Here is a 26,554-nt window from a genome sequence, read left to right on the forward strand (position 1 = left end):
TTTGTTGTTGTTTTTTTACACATATCTTTATTAAAGTTTTAAGACACTACATGTCTTTTATGACATGAATTGGTAACATTATGTAGATCTCTCCTGAGCATAAACCCCCAGAATCACAAGCTCTCCCCATAGTTTTCACACAATTTATCAGTAAATACATGTTTCTGTGTGTCAAAAATTTAACGTGCAGTGTCCAGCTGAGTGGACATTTTTGCAACTTCATGAAAAATAGGTTCATAGGGAATTTTTTTTTTCATTATAATTTTTTTAATGTATTTTTTTTTTTTTAATTTTAATTTTTTTTTTCTTTTTTTATTTTTCAGAAGAAAATTTTCAATCACATTGTTTTTTTCACACCTGAAGAGGAATAAAAACACTCAGGAAAAAATTTTGATTAAGGTTCTCATAATTTGTGCATGAAAGGGTTAAAAATGTTGGAGGTTTACATTTTTTATTGTCTTGTAATTATAATATCACCAGACTCCCTTTGAAACTTTCTAAATTCTATCAACAAGCTCTACTTTCTTGGAAACTTTGCTATACACACAATTTTTCTCCACACAAAGCTATTATTTGGAATAATGAAAACATTATTGTTAGAAAGAAATCTTTTTTTTTACAGAGCTGGATTGACAAAGGCATTATTTTCATTAATGACCTCTTTGACCAAGATGGGAACTTATTAAGATATGAACAATTTATGACAATAAATTCATTTCCAATTCCAAATAAAGACTATAACTAAAAGCGATCCCTAATGGTATTGTCTTACTTATGAAAAATCATCTTAGTTATCTAACATCGCAGACAAATAAATCTTGTTTATTGATTAATGGCATTAATATTTTTAGTTCGAGCTGTAATAACAGACATATACGTAATGCACTGAATGAAAGGAAGAAAATCTCCCCCGGAGGTAAAGCAGTATGGAATTCAACTTTTTCTAAAAGTGAGTGGTCAAAACATGGTCATTACCATATAAATACCGTGTTACAAACAAAATTAGTATTTTACATCTCAAAATTTTACATAACATATATCCCTCCAACGCTATTTTGTGTCGATTTTATGATGTGGAAGAAATATGTAACTTTTGTCAATCTGAATCTACTTTACACTTATTCTTTTTATGTGAACATTCTTCTAATTTTTGGTCCAAAATTGAAAATTATATCAGATCTAAAAGTAACAATAAAATAAATATAACATCCCAAAACATAATTACTAACAATCTAGAATTTATTGTAAATGTATTCATATTATTTGGAAAATTTCATATACATAAAAACAAATATAATAAATAAAACACACCCAAATTTTAAAATCTTCCTATTAGAATTTGAAAATTATAATAAATCTTTAGAATTCACTTATAATAAAAGAAAGCACTAACACATTGGCTATTTATAAACAATTTTTCAATACTGACTGACCTCTCTGTTGCATTTATTTATTTATATGTGTCAGATTTATTATTTATTTATTTATTTACTTTTATTATTATTATTATTATTATTATTATTATTATTATTATTATTATTATTATTATTATTATTATTTGTATTTTATGCCTTGTATTTTTAAATCTATGCATTATTTTCTTAAACTTATATGTTCAAATGCTTTTTCTCTTTTGACATCTTGTTTGTTTAAAATTTTGTACTGTATACTCAAGTGTTGTTAATAAAGTTGTTAAAAAAAAACAAAACAAAACAGGTGGGTCCTTAACTTCCTGTCTTTCATTATTGGACACACTGATTAATCCAAGTATGCCTAATTAACCAGTAGTCACAACGAGAAGTAGCAGGCACACCTGGATTAATCAGTGTGTCCAATAATGAAAGACAGGAAATAAAGGACCCACCTGAAGTTTAGGAAGTAGTGGGGCTGTGCATAGGGTCCATAATCAATTAAGAATTTGCTTTCAGTACCACAGTAAAAAGATGATATACAATGCAAAGTATGTGCTCAAAAACATAAAATATTAGCATGTTGGTTTAGGGAGACCAAAGATACGCGTTCTCGTCTGTTTTTCACATTTTTTCAATGTTTTCAGCCTTGATTGAATGTGTCACTATAGCCAACACAGCCCAGTTTGTCATATCAGAAATGACAAATTAATTCAAAGTTATCTCTAATCATTAATAAAAGTGTATCCTTAACAGTTATATTACAATGTACCGCTGGCATCTATTTCTGAACGTAGCTGACATTAGTATTGTTTTTCTAACCCTGATGCTTCCAACGCTGTTTCTCTAGGTCATGGGTGGGCAACCTTTACAGAGTCATTTTAGAACTGAAATAAAAAAAAAAAAAACTGTCTGGAGCCAAATGTTTTACCTCAAAGGGGAGACTGTTTAGGATTAGTTTGTACAGAAAATGTCAAGGATAAATCAAAGTTTCTCTGCGTTCAATTTACAGAACTACAAAGAAATTACAGAACTACACTAACAAAATCTGACATTTGTCATATTGTGTTTGTGCAGCAAAAATTGACTGGTATATGAAGCAAGTGGAGTAAACAGAAAATAAAACAGTCTACTTTTACTACTACTAATACTTTTTTTTTTAAATTCAGAATGACTTTATGGTTGCGACACTAACAAAATGTGTAAAAAAAATAAAGTGTTATACATTTCTATATATTTTTTGACAAAGCCACATGGAGCCACTTGAAAAGGGCCCAAGAGCCAAATGTGGCCCCAGACCCACAGGTTGCCTACCCCTGCTCTAGGTGATCAGATCCAATTTGTGGTCCTGAGTATTTATTTGTCATATACAGGGGTTGGACAAAATAATGGAAACACCTTAAAAAAATCAACAAAATCTAATTTAATATGGTGTAGGTCCGCCTTTTGCAGCAATTACAGCCTCAATTCTCCGAGGTATTGATTCATACAACTTGTGAATTGTTTCCAAAGGAATTTTAAGCCATTCTTCAGTTAGAACTCTTTTAGAGACCATGGCGGTGGAAATCGACGTCTTACTTGAATCTCTAAAACTGACCATAAATGCTCAATAATGTTGAGGTCTGGGGACTGTGCCGGCCATACGAGATGCTCAACTTCATTAGAATGTTCCTCATGCCATTCTTTAACAATTCTAGCTGTATGGATTGGGGCATTATCATCTTGTGGTGAAGGTGTTTCCATTATTTTGTCCAACCCCTGTATATTATGACCAGATCTACAAAAAAGTATTGTATCCACTCAGTGTTACTGTGTGTCAACTCTGATACCATATCATTTTTAAAGTAACCTTAAACAATTTTGTAAACTCATGAGGGTTTAAGCTGTTTTTTTAATAGTTTGAATGATTTGATGCATAATTGAGTTCAGCAAATATTAATGCAGAAATTGGGCAAAACAAAGCATGCAACTTTTGAGAAGTTGGGCAAGCTAGATTTCAAAAGTTGCTTAAATTAGAATAAGACAAGTTTTAACTGAAATTGAATGATTGTTCAGTGTGGATGCAACTTTAAAGTTTAGTTATTTTTGAGCCTAAATTGTCCTTCATTGGATAATAACTGCAGTGATTAATATCATTACATTCTTTAACCTTGTAGCTTCTCATTTCTTTAATAGTTTGATAGAGAGCATAAAGATTGGACTGTGGGTTGATGAAATGATCTGATGAATCCAGTTTGACTCCATTCCAGAGGGATGAACACATCAGGATGAAAAGAGAGGTGGATGTGGTGATTACCCATCATGCCTCGAGCCAACAGTAGAAGCCTGTGGATCTCTACGTTTATGATCTGGTGTTGGCATGATTGTCAAAACACCAAGGTAAGTGAACGATAATCACAGTAAAAGTCGGCACAATTAAGTTAGTTAATTAGTGTGGAACATAGCTAGGCTGTACATAAAATAAGTATACTGCATAAAATAAACACATTGGCAAATACTTTCAATGACATTTTTAATATTTCAAGATGCAAGTTTGTTGTACAACCAATATCCTCATCAAGTAAACATCAGCAAGTTTAAAACCAACTCACCTACGGATAAGGACAAGAGATGCTAGTCAAGAACAGAGGGTGATGGCAGTAGCGAGAGCAAAGACAATAAGGCACTGAGGATCTAGTGCAGTGTATGTATGGCTAAATGACCACACCGAGTGGCCTTCAGAAGCACTGTAAACAGGTTTTAATGTTAAACAAAGTTTGTTTTAATTCAAGGTAAGAGAATAAACTGGATTCTATTAAGTTAAAGAACATACTGCTAGATGACTGCATAGTAAAAAATGAAGAATGTTCATTAAGTACTGTGTAAATATTCACACAGACACAAAAGTTCAACTCCTGATGCCATCTCCTTTCAAGGGTATTAACATGAAGAAAAGAAGCAGACTATTCAGTCAGAGTGCCTACAAAAATAGTGAATTTATTAGAAATTGTGCTGATTTTCTTCAGCGCAGGAGAACTGATAGAGCTACAATGTATAATGTCAACACCAAATAGGAAATCTGAGGGCATGAGATTTTACTTTTTATGTCCCATTATATAACTGTCTTTGGAGCATTGTGGGGTAGTGCTGATAGAGAGGCTCAACTAGTGTCTAGCTGAGGCCTGTGGTGTCAGTTTGTTGAACTGCAAGTGCTCTTTTAATATCCCACTTCATTCCTTCTTTATTTGAGAAAAATATCGAGCTTTCTCTGGATATTGTCAAATGAGTCCCTTCCCAGGTAGTCCGCCTGACCTTGCTCCCATTTCTGCTTCCGTTCTTCTGAGGACATTTGGGGTTCCAAAGCTTGTGCATGTGAACTGAAGTCCTGAACAGAAATATGAAACAGAGTGGGAAAATACAAATTAGTGACAAGGACCAAACAATATTCATCTGTTGTGTTCAGTGCTTTTAACTAGTAAAAGTATGCATTAGATGAATTGAGGCAGGGTGTCATGCCCCTTGTTAGCAAAATTACTTCAGTGCATCCCTTTATCAACCAAAGAAGCATGAGGAAACCCTCCCTGAGTAAGCCCACTTTACTTTAATTAAAAAAAAAAAAAAAATAGTAGGGAGAGAAGGAAGAACTAAAGAAAATGGATCTAACCTCAAGTGTCCTGAATGGAGGGAGTTCACAGTTGTGTTTGGACACTCATGTGCTTTTCCCCATTAAAAATGTTTCATATAGTTTTAGAAACATGCATTAGTATGCAAGTCCAAGAAATAGCTTCAAATACTACTATGAAAACTTATTAATGTGTATGTGCTCTGAATAGACATTTTTTTTGGACAGGTCTGGTACATGGCTCTTCAGTAATTTTGATAATTGAGTGTTTAACGCTCCAGAAGGCAGTCACCAACCACCTCTAGTGGTGAAGTAATGGGATAGGTTAAGATTACTGGTCAGGAATTCATAAGTACTCGGGTGTTTCCAGTTGTTTGAAGGCTTTTTGTTTCTAGGTTAATTTGTCCTGAAAAAAGACAATTTAGACTGACTTTCACTTGTTTCTAAAGTGTTTTTTGCTCATTGGTAAGGTGTTAAAAAATGCTCTGTGATGGATTTCAAAGGCTTTTTCCAGGAGGTCAAACAGCCTTTGGTGGTGAGCCATTTTTAACTTTATTTGCATAAGTGAAAACAATTTCCAAGTCATTAAGTGTTCCCCGATGCGTTTTCAGCCATTTCAGAGGCTGCTTTAAGTGGTCGGCTATTGTGCATCATGTTGCCATATTAGAGCTATAATGAGAATCAAAAAACATGCATTTCTGGATGCTTCTTAGCCCTTTTCCTGTGGTCACCAACTACATCTGGCAGACAAGCAGTAAAGTTATACTATGTGCTCTTAAAATAGACATTTGGATACTTGTAGATAATTGCCAAGTCACATTATAGTTCAGTATGTGATGTAAAATGTATTTGTGTACAGCTGAATGACAGCATTTATCTCTTCCACATTAATCACCACAGACACACAAGCAAAAGCTCTGAGGTCATTTTGAACACTAGCAGTAGCATTTATCAAGTCGCCATCTAGTGGTTGTTAATTGCTACAGCAGTAATAAAAACTGATTTCCTTTTTCTCATACCTGTCCACTCTCAAAAGTACCCATGTCACTGTACGGCAACTTTATCAGATGATTAGAAAACAGTCAGAAAAGAGGCAAGAATCAGTGAAAGTCAACATAAAACCACTAAGGGAAAGAAAAAAAAAAGTGACAGGAAATTACACGACCTATTCTATTCTGATGTAGTACAATAAATTAATTTCCAAGAAGAAAGAAAAAACAACCAACATTGACTTTATTATCAGTCCCCCGGCTCTGCCTATGCCTATTAAAATAAAATTAAAAAAAATCTAAAGAGATGATCGAACATATGCCTGAAGTGTAACAACATGGCTGCCATTTCAGCAAACACACAATGTTTATTCACCTCCACACATCCGGAGTTGAAAGGCTGGTCTCCATATTGTTCATAGAGCATTGGCACCACGGCACTGGAGTACAGGGTCCACCAGTCCAGGAGGAAGGTGGGATGTGTGGTGGCCTCTTGCACACTCCCTGAGATCCGTTTGGTTTTGGGGTCAAAGGTGTAATTCCATGGCTTGGTCTTGCCTAGGAAATGGACAACCTTGGCATTGCCACCATACCTGGAATGAGACATGGGGGTAAATGGTGGTGTAGAAAGTTTAAAGAGACAACCGATCCATGTAATATAGTCAATTTAAATACCATCAGAGCAGGATAGATTTTATTTAATCTGACATCTCTATCTGTACACAAATAAACCTGTATCTGGTGCTGTGGGATTTGTTTTCTTGCAAATGTCAGGCCTGCCAAGTAGAAGTATTGCTGACAACCAACAACAAGTAAATACATGTTTATCCCTGCCATCCTGACTTGGTTGCCAGGAAATGTCAAACCTAACACTTTGTTGACGAGGGGTTTGTTCCAGTGAGAAGATGCAGATAGACAGTGACTGTCAGAAGACCAGGGGGAGTTTTAGTGCACAATGACCGATACCGCTGGCAAACATAAAAGAGCTTTAAATAAACTGCTCTATTTTTGGATTCGCATCAGCTGTTCAGAGCTTTAGGGGTGGACATCCAACCCAGCGCCACAGTCTACTGGGGGGCTCTTTAGTGGAGCTGCTGGAATCCTACTGCTCATCTCACTAGTAACCTGATGTTACTTCACAGTGTCACCATTCGTTCATGTGATCGTGTATCCGCTTACACCTTGGCCTTGTATTCTTGACGTGCCTTTTTCTTATGCAGCAATGTTTCAGTCTCCTATACAGACCCAGCACTGCCGCACATTACGTTGTACACTTCTGGAGGGCAAGTGTAAACAGGAAAGGAAACTTGGTGCTTACTGCTTAAATGCTGGTAGGTAAGTATAGATGGCTATGCTGCTGAGGTTATAGATGAAGGGGAGGTGTTTTGATATGTCAGCTGTTGCCCAATCACTGAAGAAGCCATTCAGAACGCCTTGGTCTCCCCCTGCAAAAGAGCAAAAAACACAAGTACAAACATATGACTTCATGTGGAAAGAGTTTACGGTCATGGATTCAGTAGCAGAAGTCTATTTTCTAATAGCTGACATAGCACTACAGTGACCATACACTCATGTGCTGTTCACACAATGCTTTTAGTGTAAACATGGCTCCATTCTGACAAACAATCCATAAACTTTGAAAGGAAAATATATACAAAGCTGCAATTTGAGAATAAACTTTACCAGTTCATCTTTACATGGATGAAATAAGATAGTGGGTCATTGATCTCTTCCAAGTCTAGATTTTAAGCAATGGCAAGGACTTCGGCTCAAACATTGAATAGAAGCTTTATTTGTCATTGCATAATAAATACAATGAAATTGCACATGTCCCCCACATAACCCCCCCCCCCCCCCCCCCACAAATAACATTCTTCTCACTCATAAATACATTCAATAAGCACAACAAACACACCGAAACACATAAATATTAAAATACTACTCTATAAAAGTGCAATTATATAAAAAAAGTGCATCTTATATAAAAGTCCTCTGGCTTGGAAGAACCTTAAATGTACTGTATGTATTGTAGGTGGCTCCAAAAAGCCCTGGCTTCCTGCTGTGATAGGCTTACATTGAACACCTCTAAAATACCAAGTCAGAGTCATTCTGGGGTCATTCTTTTTATTCCAACTGTTGTAATGTATGTCTTGAAATTTTTCCTCCATTACTTAAGTCCTGGAATGTCAAAGTTTTCTGTTCAATCTGGGATTATATTGACAGTTTGCTGATCTGCCAACTCTTTAAGAGGATTCTATTAAAGAAAACCAATTGTTCTTGAATGCTCACCTGTAGTTGTGGTTAACTGATGACACCAACTAGATGTCAAAATGATATTGTTAATCAGTAAACTTCGAACATCATGTAATAGTCATTAAGCTAGTGTTCAGCCTCAACTCCCCCCATGACCCCTTTTGCTCTCAAAGCTCCGCCCTTTCTGTCCTTACAGACTCCCATCCAGCTTAGTAAAAACAGGTCATCCATTGTACATAGCCTGTGTTCTCCTTACAGCTCTGTTCCAAACTGGTTGCATCAGTGTTGCTTTATATGTACATGAGCTCCTGCAAATCTCAGGCATTTCCTGTCGGTGCCATGGATACCATCATGTAGACGTTGGGGCAGGTCATACCAGGGCATCAGGATGGTTTTAATGGGCTGTGCTCCAATTCAACAGTGACAAATACACAAAATCCATTTCAGGTCAAGTGGATGTACATTTGAGTGAACAGTCTGACATGTCATGAATTTTAGAGTAAAGTTTTAAGAGGGCCTATTGCAAACAAGTAAACATTTGTAATGTCTCATCTTAAACCTACATCTGCTTCATTCTATTTAAAAGTTTTCAATGGCCACATCAGATTTACAGTATGTATACACCACCGAACCCATTTTTAACTGTAAGACAGCAGGTTCATTCTACCCCACCCACCTTTAATGTTATTCCTGCACACATTCTCCAACTGTCTTTAGTAGCTGAAGGGTCAAAACACTATTCGAAATCTCTCTGATGGGACATTTGAGAGATAATTTGACAGATTAGTGCTGCTAAATGACCCACACTTTTACTTTTAAATTCATTTTTGCTTTAGTTGGACCATAAGGGATTATCCAAAACAAGGAGCTACTTTATATTAAAATAAATGTTGGAATGGCAATCAATTAAAGTTCACTCTCTGACGGGACATTACTTCTTTTTGACCCTGAAAAATATTTGTCATACCTTGATTTGTAGTAGGTATAGCAAAATCCTTTTACAGTTGGTGGTATGGACCTGCCGTGGGAAGCAGCAGTCGACTAATGAAATAGACTTTATAAAAAGTTCCCACATGTTTAGTGACCGAATCGATTCAGTTAAAACATCGAGTCCTGTCAGAATGTAGTCAAATGATCTGCACACCTGTGACAGCCACATTAATTAGCGTTTCCGATTCCATTGGTGTGCATTTGTCAGTGTTCATCTAAGATCAGTCCAGACAAGCAGTTGGCAAGATGTTCCCACTTATTCTGAATAGAGAACTAGTTCCCCCTCACTGGGGTTTTTAATACCACGCCATATGTCAAGACTGAGCACAGTGAATGCCTATAGTGATCACGGTGACTGCACATGATGTACAGAGTCTGTCACATGGACATTACTGTCGACACCCTACTCTGCTGATGGCATCAATAGATCAGCATGTTATAGCAAGGCGCAGGGATATTTAGAGGATGTTCTTGTATCTAATCCAACACAGCGGTGAGGATTTATTCACCTGATATTTGACAAAGACGAACTGCCTGTTGTTCGCCCTCTAAACCATCTGAGCTGTTGTAGAACAAAGTAGTTAGAGGGAATGATCTGTAGAAGTAAGATTGTTTGACATGAATAACTGCTACCATACTCTTAAATAATGAGATACTTCCTCAAAAAACACACATTCTGCTACTGTGCATTATGCCAACTGAGCTAATGAAAGCCATGTTCACACCTGACCCCCGTGCGAAGTCTGAGTGTTGACTGTTGGCAGAGTACATTCATTGAACCTGTCACTATCCTTCACATGTATTCAACAAGTTGCACAATGCCATCCCTAAGACATCACCACCAATCCACCCCTTATGCATGAAAATCTAAGTTTTTTTTATGCCAGTGTTTTGTAAAACTTAAGCACATTATGGCACCAACTATTAAAAGAAACACTTCATCAAATGTCTGGTCAGATTAGTGATCTTTGGTTTTAGTTTGATTTCCTTTGGTTTTTAATATTCCTTAAAAAGGCACTGAATACTTTTTGTATTTGTCCGGAAACTCAGACTGTGAATCAACAAATTCAAGTGATACGAGGCCTATTCATGACTACTCGGCTATAAATAATACGACCAGACACAAGTATGTGAAGTGTTTTGGGTTATTACTAATTTTCAAGTGAAGCTACCTCAGGTTTTGGAGCCCAACTCTGTCAGTAGCAGCTCACATAAACAACCCCACATCCCTATAGAGTACAGGGATACCTGATATTAAGCAGGTCACCCGTTACCTTTAAGTGTTGAATTCTTCCTCCACTGTAACACATTAGATCTGCACCTAACAATTTCATTCCCAGCCACAAAAAACACTTCATTCTAAAAAGAACAAGCATAAACATGACAAGTTCAGTGACTATTCGAACTAAACCACTGTAAATCACTCACGGACTTGACACCGGACCAAGATGAGTTGTGGTTGGCCTCAGCGACAACTTTCACATGTTGCTTTTCTACAGCACAGGACTGTACAGTATGTCCAAACTCAGACTGCTGCAGTTTTAAAATAACACGCATAGCTGTGCTTTTTCTGTACCCACAACCTCACCCAAACTTTAATATGGCCCAGAGCATCTTCATTTTGAAGGGATGAACAGAGCTCAGCAAGAATGTGCATCCAACTCTGCCAGTTTATCTTGGCAGTCGGCTACAGTGGAACCACAGATGCAGAGAGCAGAGCCTCTGCATTCACCCACAAAATTATTCTTGTTCCCTTTCCTCAAGAGTCCTTAATATTATCCATGATGTGCAGAGAGACAGATGAGTGCATGTGTACATCTTGTATTCCTCAGAGTAGAGTGAACACAAATGCTAAAGGTCAAAGCAACTTCAACTCATGCTCCAGTGCACATGAAAAGATATGGCTATAAATAAGACGGCTTTACCCATTAGCATGCCATTAGGCATACAGACACACACATTACATACTGGGTGAAACCATTTAATCAAATGGCCTAGTACTTACATTCTCATTGACTCAGATGCACAAATGTTCCCTGCAAAAGTTAGAGACAATACTTTCTTTTGTCATTTGTTGCAATCCTGATATTTGCCAACAAACACACGTAGCAGCCAGAATTAGTCGGCACTTGAAAGTATTGGCCACGATTAGGCAAACTAATTAGTTTTTCCAGTAAACTCTCCATCACAGACAGTCTTTCATAGTATCAGACGGGGAAACAACTAGTAATTTAATCTGTGCTACTAACAAAGACAATGCCCGGCTCTTCTAGACCTCACTCCAAGTTGTGTTTTTTTGTTTATTTCACAACCATTTCCTTTGTTTACTGGTATTTGAGGTTGAAGGACAGAGAAAACTACAGTGTGAATGAACCAGACTAATAATAATCAACATGGGCGGGGTAACATGAGACCAATATATCATGAGCCTTAAAAGTTAAATGTGTGGAAGATTTGGTGGGGATTTGAGAGGATTCACTGACAGGAACGCAACAGACTGTCCATAATGATTCAATAAGTATTCAGAATAGTCATGCGAGGACATTAACTATTGAGTTTAACCCTACAGTCATCCATATTTACAGAGGGTCTAATTCAGAATCCACCATGTTTCTAATGCAGGTAGAATCCAGCATTAAAGTAACTCATCACTTACTGAGTGGTTGAGTTTGAACCCTTCAACTAAAAGTCAAGAATGCATAAACTCAACACTGGCTCTAGTGTTTTTAGGTCACTGTAGGGGAGGGGGAAGGGGAGGGTAGAGCAACACAATCTGTATATTCACCACTAGAAGTCACTAAAAAAATGACACTATTAACTAGGGATGCATCAATAAAGATACCAGTATCGGGTATCGGGTCTGATATTCAGCGTGTGTACGTGTTCTTGTAAAAGTACTCCTATACAACTGCACTGATACCACTTATGGCAGCGTGACATTTGCAGTTCAGCGCAGCAGGTACGCAGCAGCAGAGTAATGTCAGCAGTGTGGAGATTTTTCAAAATAAACGACGGTGACAAAAGTAACGGTGACTGCAAGTAACGTTAAAGACCAAGACTGATATGGACGGAGCATTCTGTCTGTCCTCTGTATACATTCCATCCGTTTTCCAGGTGCTTGCGGATGCGTACCCGGACGGAGAATACCCCCAGGAACTGTGTAGGTAGAGGATCTGTTCAAAGAGCGACTGTGTGAGTGAAAAACTGACATATTTATGCCAACTACCATCATCAGTATCAATATTAGCATCCACAAAGTGCTTATGACTTTGGTGGTAGCTAATGGGGATCCTTTTAAACATTAGTGGTGTTTGGCCAGTCTGGTTAATTAGGAGCGGCACCCCCTGGTGGATTGATTGAGAAACGCTCATTTCAACGCGTTAAATGTCAGTAGCAGCACTTTGTTACAGTCAGACTAATGACGACAATAAGGCACATTGTCAAAAGTAACCAAGACCTGTAATGGTATTATTAAGTACTCATATCGGCACTCTGTATCACCAAGTACTCAAATGTAAGTACTTGTACTCTGTCTGGAAGAAAGTGGTTTCAGTGCATCCCCACTCTTAACCTTTAGGAACTCTTGTTTAGAAGTGCCAACATAATTTCAAGGCATGCAAAGCATCCCTTTAGTACATCTTTCTAATGTTAAATTTGAACATATTAATTAGGATTTTTTTTTTTTTTTTTTTTTTATAAACCTTATTCACTATTATTGGATGTCCTATGATATAAACATTATACAATAAAATACAGCAACTAACCTAACATACAGATACTAGAGAAATAAATAAATAACACATTTAGCAATAACATGTTTTGTCTGCATCTTTGTACACGATCTTCTGTTGCTAGGTGCCTCAAAACAATAGAGGATGATTTCAGTTTACATACTCTCAATATTACTTCCATTACTACCCATCACAATAAGAGCTCTCAATACATATGATCCATGGCAGACCATAAAGGAGTGATATTTTGCCTTGTTAAAATGGAATTATGCATTTTAAAATGTTTCCCTGTGGTCTACATAAACTGTAAATGCTATGCTTGGGTCTGAAGTCTTCATTAATTCAACTCCACAGGTCCATCTTAAACCCCACTTCTGAGTAATGACACCAGAAAGGTTGTTTTGAGCGCTGGCCCTTTAAATGTGAATGAGCCCCTTCACACCCCACCCCCTCCAGGTTGTGGACAGTGCTTTCGGTTCCATTCAGTCACTTGGGTTTATTAATACGACCAACAACTGAACATTTTAGGCAATCAGCTTGAAATTTGGACATATTTTCAGTATGGACTACAACCACTGCTGCTGACAATTATGTCATACTCTGAGAAATGTTTGTCAGAAGTCTTGACCTTATATGTGCAAATGTCATGATGTAACTGGTTAGACATAACAAATGAAGCAGGAATTTAAATGGGTTGTAGAAATTCACTTGATTTTTGCCAAAATGAATATAAAGATAGCTTTGCAGCACCTGGAGGGTTCAAATACACAAATAAACGTACCAAAGACTAATAGAGTGGGTTTAGCAAAATATGACCCCTTTAAGGGGTAACCAAATAAAATTATTTTTTGCTGAAGCTCTATCTGGTGCAATGTAGTATTGTGCAAGAGTCCAAGTCATTTCAAAAGTCTGCAAAGCTGATTTTATCTGCAAGTGCAAGTTCTGTCATGATCAAGTTGACTGATATTAGATTTTTTTTGGGTAATGAATGATTGTACAGCTCCAATTATTCATAATGAAAACCAACTTCATGGAACGCAAAAGTGATTTTCTAATAAATGTGAAGTCATGACGTTGTCAGTGTCTGATCCAAAACAAAATGTCCAGTAAACATGATATGGAGCCAAAATGACGACCACAATTCAGCTACATTACACCTCACGGACAGGAGTAGTTGAATGTCAACCCGTGCTCTGTGCAAAACTGGGCCTCTCAAATTTACCCTCCACCCCACCCGGTTGAGCCCCTGAGAATAACTCAGCGGAGCTAGATGGTCTGTGACAGGAGGGCCTTGTGTCCGGGCAACAGGCTTGATAAAGGCCTTACTTAGAGGAAAAGATAAACAAGAACGATCTAAAATCATGTTACAGCAAACTAAATGTTACTCAAACAAGCCAAAGCTTAAATATTTGAATATGACTGAACGACTGCTGATATAGAAACTTAACCAGAAATGACAAATTTTAGACCAAATCAATCTTGTAATTTGGCGCAAACAATGTTTTCAGATTAGACTCAACTGAAACAATCAATTCAATAATTCGTATCAAAAATGACAATATACATATAAATAATTATGACAACAAATTCAAGGCTACGACTCAAGTGAACAATTTGGAGAATAAATTATCATGAATTTTGATTACACTGTACATTTAATCTTCGTATCAGTAACCAACAGACACATCTAAGATGAAGGACTCAAATATGCGTGATTTCACTGAAATCATTTCGGCAACAAAATGCAGGAAAAGGATATGAAAAAGCAGAAGCATGTCCCTTTTGGCTTACCATCAAAGCTGCCGTGTTTGGTGCCATACTCTAGCAGTCTGCCGTAAGTCTCCATTGAGGGACAAAAAACAAACACTCCAGAGTTGAAGCAGTCAGGCCAGCCGGGGTCAGGAGCAGCTGACAGTTCTGCTCTGTCGAACAGCTCGTCTATATTTGAGAGCACCTAGGATGCAAAGAAAAAACAAAACAAACATGTTCCAATGACTATTGTTAGAACGGGACATTCAGTCCGTTTCATAAGGACTTTAATAAGAGAATCAACAACATTACTTCTCACCAGTGTGTCTGCATCCATGAAAACACACTTGGAGTACTGTGTGAGTGTCCAGCAGTGGAGCTTGGTGAAGGTGACGCCCAGGTCAGGTCTCTTCATCATTGCCAGATGTGCCGTGTCCCCACTGTCCAGCACGTCCACCACTCGCACCTCATCAAAAATCCTCTTCAGGACATTCCTAGTATAAAACAGCTCGAAATGAGTCACCATTGATAGTACAGGTGAGAAAAGAAAGCAAACAAATACCAATATGGGTATTCCCTAAATGTTGTGTCGCAGGTTTCTTACCGGCAAGGCTCTGATACTTGGGGACCAATGAGGGCAACCAGCTTCTTAGATGTATTGTGGTTTCGCAGGGACTTGCCCAGAACCATAGCACCCCGAGCATAGTTGTCATTGGTAGCCAAAGTCACAAAAGCCTGGTCTGTGGAGGAAAGAAAGGGAAACTTCAGTCATTAACACTTGAAGGCATCACCAATATAAAAAAAGGGAATTTATCAAGAAGCTGACGGATAGTCGAATTTTAACAGCCACTAGAAAAAGTGTTTGGAGAAGACAAAAGCAAATAGTTTATCAATTGGCAAATACATCATGCATGTCTGAAATCAACTGAACAAATCCAAACTCCACAAGTCTTTCAAGTCAGGATTTTCCCCCCATTTAAAGCTCTAAATGTAGTAGTTCAGAGGATGTCCTTTGTGCTAAAAGCTTATAAACCATTCTGACTGTATATAATTTGTATTTCTCCTACTTCTCATGTCGATAGAAAGTTAAACATGTCGCAACCTCCAACTATTGAAGCAGTAATACCATGACACGCATAATGAAATAGCTGCTATGCTTACACTGCAGCCACTTCAAATGATTTAAATAGGAGGTGGTGAATTAAATATCGCATTAAGGTGAGTTTTACTAATAGTGTGGTGCCTACTCGGTGTGTCACGTCTAACAGTAGAGGGGAAAAATCTGTCAACTACCTGCCAAGTCATGTTTCTGAACAATGACTTGCCTGTGAGAAGGCACATAAAGTCGAGATGACGAAATTATCCTGGCAGCTGGAGGGGGGGGGTGGGGGCTGGGGGGGGGTGGACTGTTGCATTCATCCTGTGTGAGTTGTATCCCACACCCCTTACTACCTGCACATTTCCCCATTAAAAATCAGCCAGGAAAATGGAGTCTGTCTGGCTAGTGCTAAGCGCCACACCTCCTCTACTCTCACACCCACTTTTTAATTGGTCAAACCAGTGTATGTGCATGTGGTTTGGTTTGGCACAGATATTTAACCTCCTAAGACCCAGCAATGCATTTTTATCCTCTGTAGGAGACAGTTTCACAGCTTTATTGAAAAAAAATTAAATAAAAAAAAGCCATCCACTCCAAAGGAAATGTTTTAAAATGCATTTGAACAAACTGTTGCATCATGCTGTCTCCAATGAAGGCAATTAATTAATGTTAAAAAAAAGGTACAACTTGTACTTTCCTGGGTCTCGGGAGGTTAATTCTACTTTAAAGATGCTGAAATTTATTCATCTGTGCAGAAAAGGCTGTGGATTCTCATGGTGGACTGTGCACACATCCTTTCATTTGGGCTGAGGGACAGATTCCCTGTAAGATGGCACCTCAAAAAGGGACTACAAATATGTAGAATCATGATGTACTGAAGCCCAAACTTACTTATGTAATCTCAAAAGGCTCCAAATAGCCATGTGCAAAGTCATTTAATCATGCTGTTGAGAAAGGCTGTCCCCAGTGGAGTATGTATGGTTATTTTAATCCTAGTTTTCAGTGCAGCTGGACAAACAAATTGACTTGAAATGAAGACAAAATGTGTCCAAACTTACCCATGTCTTATATTGTTAACTTGTAGTCAAACAAACAGGCATTTTTTGTCAAATAAAGTAGCTTCATCATGCTTTTTTTATGTTTTATAATTAGAATAAATAAGGAAACAAACAAATCTGTCGACCAAACACACTTTTCTTTGACATTTATCACCGCCTCAAACAAAGTGCGTCTAATCTCCTGAAATTTGCGTCTTAAATGAACAAACTGCGCTTCACAAAACTAAGAAAGAACCATGTGAAGGCGGACGGAAAAAAGTCAGAAATAGAAAAGCACATACCAGCCATGACGGAGGAAGAAGTCAAAGCTACTGCGTAGCCTGGACTGGGACACACACAACAGCGTGGAGGAAAGGACTGGCTGGATATACAGAGGTGGATTTATAGCAGTATGACAGTAGCCAGGCGCTGCGTCACGTGACGAGCTCCACACACCCACCTGCCTCCGACGTGAGCCTCCACACCCCCTGCAGTTCACAGAGTTCAAGGATCCACGTATTTACACTCAAAATCTGTAAGCATGCATGCACAGAAAGACTTTTGCATTCTTTTCCTCTGCAGCTGAGCATCAAATCATCCCTAAATTCCCATCTGTGTTTATAATAATAATAGTAATTCTGATCCTTTTCTGCAGCCTTGACCTTTATAGCACCCCCCCTCCCCCCCGGTGGTATCATCTTCACTGATCACAATGTGGAGATGAGGATGGTGATGAAGATGATGCTGTAAAGAGCTGCTGACATTAACCCTTTCATGCATAGTGGTCACTATACTGGACATATGTTCTCCAGCTGTTCTCTTGTATATTCATGGGTTTAGTTGTTTTAATTCCATGTCCTCCTGAGACTCAGCAATGCATTTATGTCCTCTGTAGGGGACTAAAGTTGGACAGTTTTAATAATAAAAAAAAAAATGCTGCTCATTGCAAAGGACATTCCATTAAGAAATAAATAAATGAATATAATTTTAAAAATGTATCTGAAAAAACTGTTGCATTATGCAGTTTCCAATTAAGATGACTATTAATGTAAAAAAGCTAAAGATTTTCATTTTACTGGATCTCATGAGGATATCAACCAACACAGTGGACGCTCATGCATCATCTACACTGACATTCAGACCATTAATGTAACTTTGCTGTTCTTGATAAACCTGATATGCATGAACATTTTTGAATGTAAATCATCTGCAAATTTTCTCAAACAAAAAGTTTTTTTTTTTTTGCATATTATCTCCATAACTAGTATTAGAATATGACAAAAAGTGAGAAAACATCAGATTAGCTGCATTAAAAATGATTTTATTTCATAGTTTTCACACAGTATATCACTTTATGATGATGGGTTTTAAATATATTTGTCTTTGCTTCAAAAATTTAACACATGCCGTCCAGCTGAGTGGACATTTTTGAAACTCCATGACAAACAGATTCATAAAAAAAAAAAAAAAAAAAAAAAAAAAAATCAATCGCACTGTTTTTTTCATGCCTAAAGAGGAATAAAAACACTCAGGAAAAAAAAAAATCTTGATTAAGGTTCTCATAATTCATGCATGAAAGAGTTAAGGACATCTTGTTCCATTAATTGGAGATGAAATGATGTCGCCACCTGGTGGAGCAGAAGCTTCGTAGCCCAGCAAAGGACAAGACAAAGGGGCAGTCTCAGAGGTCACTGGTCTTTATACTGAATTATGCAACAGAGGATTATTTTTAGTGGTCACAGGAGTCCTCTAGAGTTATTTGTCAGATGGACTGGTGTAGACGTGCTGATCTTCTGTTGAGTGAAAGGGAATTAACTGTACTTTTCATGTTTCTCATTAAATAAATTTGTCCTTGTTCTGTCCTTAAAATGCACAGAACAGGGTGTTTTCTCTGCAAGATTTTCCACTTTCACGTCCCTTTGTGTATTTCTGTCATCCATAGTCTGTCATCCTGTATGTGTCACAACACTACAGATACCTTATGCTTCAGAAATGTGTGCCACTGCAGTTCTGATCCCAGCTGATCTTTGGCTCCTTTATTTTCTCCGCTCAGTCAGATGCTTAGCAGAGCAGAGACCCTGCCAAGGAGTACTCTGTGGTTGTCACGTACTGGGCTACTGCGCTGAAATCCTTAAAGAGTGATACCCACACCCACCCGACCTCCGCCACTGGATCTGTGCCAGCTCAACTAGAGCAATCCAAAGGGACTGATACAGAAAAATGAACCGATCCTTTTGATTCTTGTCTTCATTTATGATTATTCAGATGAAGGGACAGATAAACATTTGGATCTATTTGTAACAGAGCAAGCAAGTTTAATGGCTTGCCAGTATTGAGGTTTATAAGCACGAGCATCACTTTATTCATGATACATTAGTAGTTTTGTCAAGGAGGTCTTGTTATCGAACTATTGCACCAAGTTTCATGAAACTCAGTGTAAGGTCAGGGCATGGGCCTGGAATGACCCCATTATATTTTTGAAGACAATCCATAAAAGGAGGAGGAGACTGAATGTTTTTCCACTTGGGGTGCCATTCTAGTGTGTATTTTTTTTATTTTTTTTTTTACATATAACAACAAAAGTAGAGTCCTTCAGACACCATATTATCATATACACATAAAAAATTGATTCAGCATGTGGGGATGGATCATTGATTTTATTGTTTGCACTCATCTTGACATTCTGTCAAGCACAGCGAGGAAACATGGCGGGTGGTGCCCGTATCCATGGATACAGGCTGGAGATGGCTGAGAGGTTGGAGGGGCTGGGGGCTGGTATAGAGGAGGGGAGTTGGCAGGGGTCCTGGCAGTTCCTCTCCTTAATAGAGGTTCTTCTGCACGTAGGCGGCGATGTACTTGACGGCCAGCATGGTCTCCTCGCATGTGGGCTTGATCTGAGACTCTGGCAGCAGGAAGCCGTAACGACCAGTGTCGCGCAACTCGAAGGTGTAGGAATATTTCACTCCCAGGTCATAGGCCCAGTCGTCAGAGCCTCCAGCAGCGGGGTCTGAGGGCAGATAAGGAGAAGGAGATTATGCAGAGTAGGCTATGCCGATGACCACAAACAGACTGAATGTGTTATCAGCCAAATACCAGTTTGGCCCAAAAAAAAAAAAGAACCATTGTTCGTGGAAATAGCTGTGGCTCCTGATAAGTTGCTATCTTTTGTTGCCTCTAGAGGCCACATCTTTTGAGATTTGTGCATCGTGAGCACATCACAACGCATGCTATTTGATAGAAAATAGGCCATAAAGCAGTATTTTTTAACCTTGGGGTTGGGACCCCACATGGGGTCGCATGGAATTCAAATGGGGTCGCCTGAAATTTCTAGAAATTGATTTTTTTTAAAAATTACAAGTAAAAAAATATGGTGAGTTGACAGAGACAATCACAACATATAAAAGACATGACAAACTGTGGTTGTGAAACTGAAGCACTGTGGTTCTGTTTATCTGTCAAATGTTCATTGTGGTCGGTTTCAGATGCTGCAGCTCTTTCATAATTCATACTTTGAGTTCTTGTTTGTTCAGTATTAATTGTCAGCCTTGTAAATCCAAGCTGGACTGACTGTACATATCCTGACCAAGGAAAATAAAATTCTCACTTTGTGCAGTAATCTACACCTGGCTTTTCTGCCTCCGTCCACAATAATATACATTATATAGACTAAATGTTTAATAAATTAATATTTATTTGCAGCATAGTATAGCAAACTATTACATGACCAAAAACAAATTAATTTTAGCAAAAAAAAAGTCTCTGTTTTGAATGTCTGGGGTCGCCAGAAATTAGTGATGTTAAAATGGGGTCACGAGACAAAAAAGGTTGGGAACCACTGCCATAAAGGTTCTTCTCCATCAGCTATTTCCTCCATGGAAAGGGGAATGCCACTGTACTGTTTCCTGTACTTACAGATGGTTGCAGCACCAGGCCCGCTGGTGTAGCGGGTACCGTACAGACTACGCAGAGCAGCAGAGGCCCCCTCAGCCACCTTCAGCTGCAGTACAGACAAGAAACACATGTTAGCTGTGAAACAGATAAATCAGCTAAAGAACTGTAATGCTAATTATGAAAACATTACATTCGTTTCATGAGTCAAAACACTCTTTTAAAGTGAGAAGAGGAAAAAACAATGCTAACAAGGTACATCTGGTGCTAAGAAATGCAGAAATATGCTCTTAAGGCCTCAAGCATCCACCATTCCTTGCACTGGTTAATGCGAGATGTTTCACTGATATTACAGCAAATAGGAAAATGCTTCAGTGTGTTCACACAGGAAATGAAATATCTAGAGAAACGCCCTAGCAGGATATTATATTTCTGGAGAGAAAGATGAGTTATCAAAGCCCTTCAGAGTTCTTTTGTTCTGTAAAGTGTCAGAAGGAGCTTAAATTATAAGTGAGTAGCGGCAGAGACGTGTGATCTGCCTCAGTTAGTGTGAGAGCTGGAGCAGGGGTGTGAGTGTTAACTGCACAGCCCTTGGACACCCCAGTGAGAGGTAAAAGAGCCATGAGAATGAGCACATAAGCAGTGAGTAAATGATTTGCAGCAGCTAAGTGGGGTTCTTAGATAACAGTCATAATGGCACTGGGTTGGTATTAAATACTTCGAAGTATTAAATATTTCTGAGTTGTTGTGATTTACTTGAATCATTTTAAAAAGATATATACGATGATGACTTTTTTTTAAATCCTTGAAACATATGTGACAAACTTGCTCCAACATTGACAAAGTAAATCACTATTAATGTATTTAGAGCAGCAGTAATGATTTGATGAATCCCTTTTTCACATTCTGACACTGATTAATACATTTTTATATAATTCTTCAAGCAAAAAAGGCAAATGGCAGCGAGAACTTGAAGCATTTTTTTTTTTTGTCACAGCAGAATTCAACTGATTATCTTTGCATTTTACTGTAGAAAATTGGGGCAAATTGCGGTAGAACAATATAAGCTCAGCTTCTGCCTACTCCTTTTCTGACATAAAGTATTGTTAACCCTTTAAACCCTAAGCTTAAAATGGTCCATCGGGACTTTTTTCTCTTATTTTGACTAACTAAAAGGTTAGAAAATATGCTGTGAGTGAGTCCATTTGCCCATTTTTCCAAAGCACATTTTTCCAGATCTTTCAAAATCTAGCAAGTATTTGCAATGTAATGCATGTTATAATACTGCTAAAACTTCTAGAACAGGCGTGAGTGAAATTCCGTAATCACTCAATAAAACCTATAAAATGCAACATCTCAGGTTTCAGAAACCATTTCCAATTGCACAAACAGTGAAAGAGTTACAGCCATCCAAACAGCATATGCAGGGGGTGGTTTTAAAGGTTTTAAAGAGTTAAAGAGCCATAATAAAATTGTTTATATTTGTTTTCTTTTTTGGTTAATTTTTTTTCCAATTGTTGGAGTGTCCTTTTAAATCTGGCATTTCTTTTGCCCACTTTGGTCAAAATAAAGTTTGTCTATCTATCTATCTATCTATCTATCTATCTATCTATCTATCTATCTATCTATCTATCTATCTATCTATCTATCTATCTATCTATCTATCTATCTATCTATCTAAAAAAGCTAAGGCAAGAGCAAATTAAAAAAAAGGTGTACTTCTGTTCGAAGGGTTAATCTTTGGAATGGCCTGGAAGATCGATTAAAACAGTGTAAAACAACTAAAACTTTTAAAAAGATGTACAACTGAACTATTATTCAAAAATATCAAGCTCAGGATTGACTATAGAAAATACTTGTTTAAAAGATTAGGATTAATATTGGTAGTTGAGATAAGGACATGATTTACCTGAATTAAAATTAAATATGTATTCTCTTCTGCTGTATATTTAGCAATGATTACATTGAAAAAAAATTTTTTTTCATTGTTTGTTTGTTGTCTTGGAAAGATTGTGTTAATTGTAAATAGGGTTGGGCAAAATAAGTCTTTACTTCAGCCTAAACCCTTTCGGTTGCATTGCATATGGAACAATGGATATGTTGTTTTTGTTTTTTGTTTAAAGTAATTAACAACTGAATAAACTACTACTACTACTACTACTACTACTACTACTACTACTACTATCTCTCTATCTATCTATCTATCTTGGATTGGTGGTTGCATAAAAATGGCTATATTTACCACAACTTGGGCTGTTCCATGGCCTGAGTCCACAAAGGATTGAACAAACACTACATGTTTGCTTAACTCGTAATGACAGTTATTATTAGTCCTGGATATAGATTTATGTATTATATATTTCCAGCATTGCATCAATATAGTTGCTGCACCATAGCGATGCATTTGACACTGCTGTGATGGATAATTATCTAGTCATTGTGACTGACCAGGCATGTCATTTAATGCACTCACTGCCCTCATTGTGTCTGAACAACACGTCATCATTGACAGGTGATGCTGACTGACCAGTTCACTGTGGTGTGCAGACAGCTCATAGGTGTAGGAGTAGGGGAAGAGCAGCAGCTGGGAGTAGGAGTGGACGGTGATGTAGGCCTTGATGGCAGACTTGTTTCTGCGGATGAAGTCAGCAACATTCTTGACCTCGATCTCAGACTCAGGAGTGTACCCACAGAAGGTGTCGCTGCAGGGGTTGCTGGAGGCTCCGATGGCTGTAACAATGACCTCAGCATTTAAAACCACAATGTATGTAATTCACAGTTTTATTCATGAGATATATTCGTGTCACACTCACTGCACCAGCCAGCGTTCCAGTTCCTGTTGGGATCAGCTCCGACGCAGCCAGATCCAGATCTCCTGGAACGGGTTTTCCTCCACATCCTGTTCTAAAGTCCGCAGTGGACAAATTTCACATGAGGCATGAAATTAATCAGGAAGCAGATTCTTTTAGACTGGACAATGAACAAAGACATGTAACATACGCTCTTGTGGGTGTAATCGTAGCCATCAATGTTAAAGACGGGCAGAACATAGACGTCCATCTGGTTGAGCAGGCTGGTCATCTGAGAATCCTTGCCATATGTGGACAGAGCCTGATGAAGATGGGAAAAAATTTTAGTGTTCTATCAATAACAGTAACACAAGCAACATGACAAAAGACCAAAAGATTAAAAGATTAGACATTCCAGGATGGTCAGTGAATAAAGATAAGATTTAACCCATAAAGACCCAGTACCACTTTTGTGTTTAACCTTTCTTAAGTGATTTAACACCATTTGTTATAATATTATCCTCTGTATTTTGCATTTTTTCAGTCAAAATCAAGTTTTTTTCCATTATTTAATTCGCTGATCATGTACATGTTCATAAAAGCTCAGATTAAAGTTGATAGTTATAATATCAAAAACAGAGAAAACTGAAAAAGTCACTTTTTCAGTCAAATATATCATTAACTAACATATAACAAGTGTCTCCATCCACTGTCATTGATCCAACTCCATGGGTTTTACTGGTGAATCAATGTTGTAGAAGATGACATTGTTTCCATGCTCACTACGGAGCCTCTGAATGCCCAAATGGGTCATATCTGTTGACCATGAAAAGATGACAAACTGCATTTTACACTAATTATTTACATGTATTGATAGGATTAGTGGATCAACAGATATTAAACATTTAAGGTCAGTAGATACTTATGGTCACCAGTAGCTGTTTGGGTCTTTATGGGTTAAAAGTAGTGGTAAAATGAGTATCTAACATCTAAAAGCAGTGGTGAACTGCTTTACTATTGCATCTAAGCTGTGCCCTGGAGCTGAACGCAGGTGAATAACATCAGAAATATATGATGGGGCAAGGCATGAGCTTTAAAAATAATCAACATTGACTTAATCTGAATCTTGTACACTATGAAGAGCCATCGCTGTTGAATGTTTGCCATTTCCATCTATGAATTCATACCTCCTTGACAAACCACTGGCAGAAGGCAGGAGAGATCCACTCTCTAGCATGAATACCACAGTCCATGAAGATAGCAGGCTTAGTGGAGCTGGATTTTTTACCAATCTGAGGGTGTTAAGGGGAAAAAAATGCATGTTTGTTGTGTCAATGCAATAACAATATATGTAAGAAACATTTTTCAGGCGATACTGATCATTGCAGTACCTTGAGCAGATTCATGGGACGTCCCTCGTAGGTGTTTCCGATCACCTGCTTGCTGATGAGATTGGGGTTAGAGGAGGAAATGGAGGCAATCCAGTCTTGGATCTGCAATGAAATGAATATGAATGATAAGAATGGAAAAAATACAACTCTAAAGACAAGTAAAAAAAAAAAAATAATAATAATAATAATACTACGAGATATTTTTGCTTGGAACAAGTGAAAATGATCTTGGTACGATTTCTTGAAATAACATTTTCAAGATCTATTGTCTAAAAATAAGTTCTTACAGGGTGGGGAAGCAAAATTTACAATGAACATTTAGTTGTTTTTTCTCAGCAGGCACTACGTCAATTGTTTTGAAACCAAACATATATTGATGTCATAATCATACCTAACACTATTATCCATACCTTTTCAGAAACTTTTGCCCATGTGAGTAATCAGGAAAGCAAACATCAAAGAGTGTGTGAGTTGCTGAATGCACTCGTCACACCAAAGGAGATTTCAAAAATAGTTGGAGTGTCCATAAAGACTGTTTATAATGGAAAGAAGAGAATGACTATGAGCAAAACTATTACGAGAAAGTCTGGAAGATACTATTAAAGAAGAATGGGAGAAGTTGTCACCCGAATATTTGAGGAACACTTGCGCAAGTTTCAGGAAGCGTGTGAAGGCAGTTATTGAGAAAGAAGGAGGACACATAGAATAAAAACATTTTCTATTATGTAAATTTTCTTGTGGCAAATAAATTCTCATGACTTTCAATAAACTAATTGGTCATACACTGTCTTTCAATCCCTGCCTCAAAATATTGTAAATTTTGCTTCCCCACCCTGTATATCTCACTGAAAAGTTACTCTTTAGGTGATTATGTCTTATTTTAAGTGTGATGAGATATTTTGACTAGAAATGAGAAAAATACACTTGGTAAGATTTGGATTTTTGCAGTGAACTTACACTAGTATATGGTCATTTGACAAAAACGTGCATGTTTTTATGTGGTGTTTTCTTTTGTAGTCATTTTAATTCCACAGTAAGCTGTGTACTATTGTTGCGTTCAGCTCAGCCCAACATAAGTGGATTCATTTACAGACGTACAAACTAGCTGTCGCAGACAGCTTTTACCCCTATGCCAGAAAAATACTGGAGGGTGTCAGACCTCTATCACTGGCAAATAAAGTGTGGATCAGGCTATGAGAGACTATCACACATATATAAAGACAATGCCAGAGCATAAATGATATTTTATGATCTTGTTATAATTTAAGTTTGGGGTCTGTGTCTTTTGACTAGATATGAGAAAAATATACTTTGAAAGATTTTGATTTTTTCCAGTGAAGGAGCAAAAGTCACCTCAAGAGGGCGTTATGAGTCAGTTGTCTTCTTACCTCGTTCCAGGTGTTGTACTTGGTGTAGCTGTGGGCTCTGGGAGAGGGTCCAGACTGGCCATCAATAGCTTCCTGCAGATCCTCAATGAGGACCCTGAAGATGAGGGGGAAAAAAACATGATATTATCTATCACAAATTCAGTGCGGAGTCTCCTTGTATTTTTGTTTTGTGACTTACTCATGCTCCATGTCACTCTGCTGCAGCCTGGTGTAGACCAGATCCAGGTACATGGCAGGAAC

The 26,554-nt window shown here is 37.8% G+C and overlaps 2 protein-coding genes across 3 annotated transcripts; both read right to left on the reverse strand.

Moving 5' to 3' along the window:
- Positions 1–3,904: 3,904 nt before the first annotated feature.
- Positions 3,905–17,296, reverse strand: gyg1b (glycogenin 1b). 2 transcript variants are annotated; one of them, XM_030123579.1, is made up of 8 exons: positions 17,161–17,296; positions 15,327–15,462; positions 15,042–15,216; positions 14,765–14,927; positions 7,318–7,444; positions 6,376–6,592; positions 6,030–6,068; positions 3,905–4,773 (listed from the first exon to the last, which is right to left on the reverse strand). In XM_030123579.1, exons 1-8 carry the CDS (start codon positions 17,165–17,167, stop codon positions 4,630–4,632), a joined length of 1,008 nt encoding a protein of 335 aa, XP_029979439.1. In that variant the 5' UTR covers positions 17,168–17,296; the 3' UTR covers positions 3,905–4,629. The 2 variants fall into 2 exon arrangements, with proteins under 2 accessions (XP_029979439.1, XP_029979440.1); XM_030123580.1 differs by lacking the exon at positions 6,030–6,068 and having other exon boundaries at positions 4,630–4,773; positions 17,161–17,295.
- A 2,287-nt stretch (positions 17,297–19,583) lies between these two features.
- cpb1 (carboxypeptidase B1 (tissue)) lies at positions 19,584–26,554 on the reverse strand. Its single transcript, XM_030123943.1, has 9 exons — positions 26,493–26,554; positions 26,315–26,408; positions 24,927–25,028; positions 24,723–24,827; positions 23,747–23,857; positions 23,560–23,650; positions 23,274–23,476; positions 20,771–20,855; positions 19,584–19,865 (listed from the first exon to the last, which is right to left on the reverse strand). The coding sequence occupies exons 1-9, from the start codon at positions 26,543–26,545 to the stop codon at positions 19,678–19,680; spliced, it is 1,032 nt and encodes a 343-aa protein (XP_029979803.1). The 5' UTR covers positions 26,546–26,554; the 3' UTR covers positions 19,584–19,677.

Source organism: Sphaeramia orbicularis, chromosome 20 (genome assembly GCF_902148855.1).
Source record: "Sphaeramia orbicularis chromosome 20, fSphaOr1.1, whole genome shotgun sequence".
Lineage (NCBI taxonomy): Eukaryota > Metazoa > Chordata > Actinopteri > Kurtiformes > Apogonidae > Sphaeramia > Sphaeramia orbicularis.

Excerpts from the sequence above, each read along its gene's own strand:
- gyg1b (XM_030123579.1), bottom strand. Across the intron at positions 15,217-15,326 it reads CAAGTATCAGAGCCTTGCCG|GAATGTCCTGAAGAGGATTT; the intron begins GTAAGAAACCTG and ends GTTTTATACTAG. Across the intron at positions 6,593-7,317 it reads TACCTACCAGCATTTAAGCA|GTATGGTGGCAATGCCAAGG; the intron begins GTAAGCACCAAG and ends GTCTCATTCCAG.
- cpb1 (XM_030123943.1), bottom strand. The coding sequence starts at position 26,545 with ATGTACCTGGATCTGGTCTACACCAGGCTGCAGCAGAGTGACATGGAG. Across the intron at positions 25,029-26,314 it reads AGTACAACACCTGGAACGAG|ATCCAAGACTGGATTGCCTC; the intron begins GTAAGAAGACAA and ends ATTTCATTGCAG. Across the intron at positions 24,828-24,926 it reads GTCCCATGAATCTGCTCAAG|ATTGGTAAAAAATCCAGCTC; the intron begins GTACTGCAATGA and ends TAACACCCTCAG.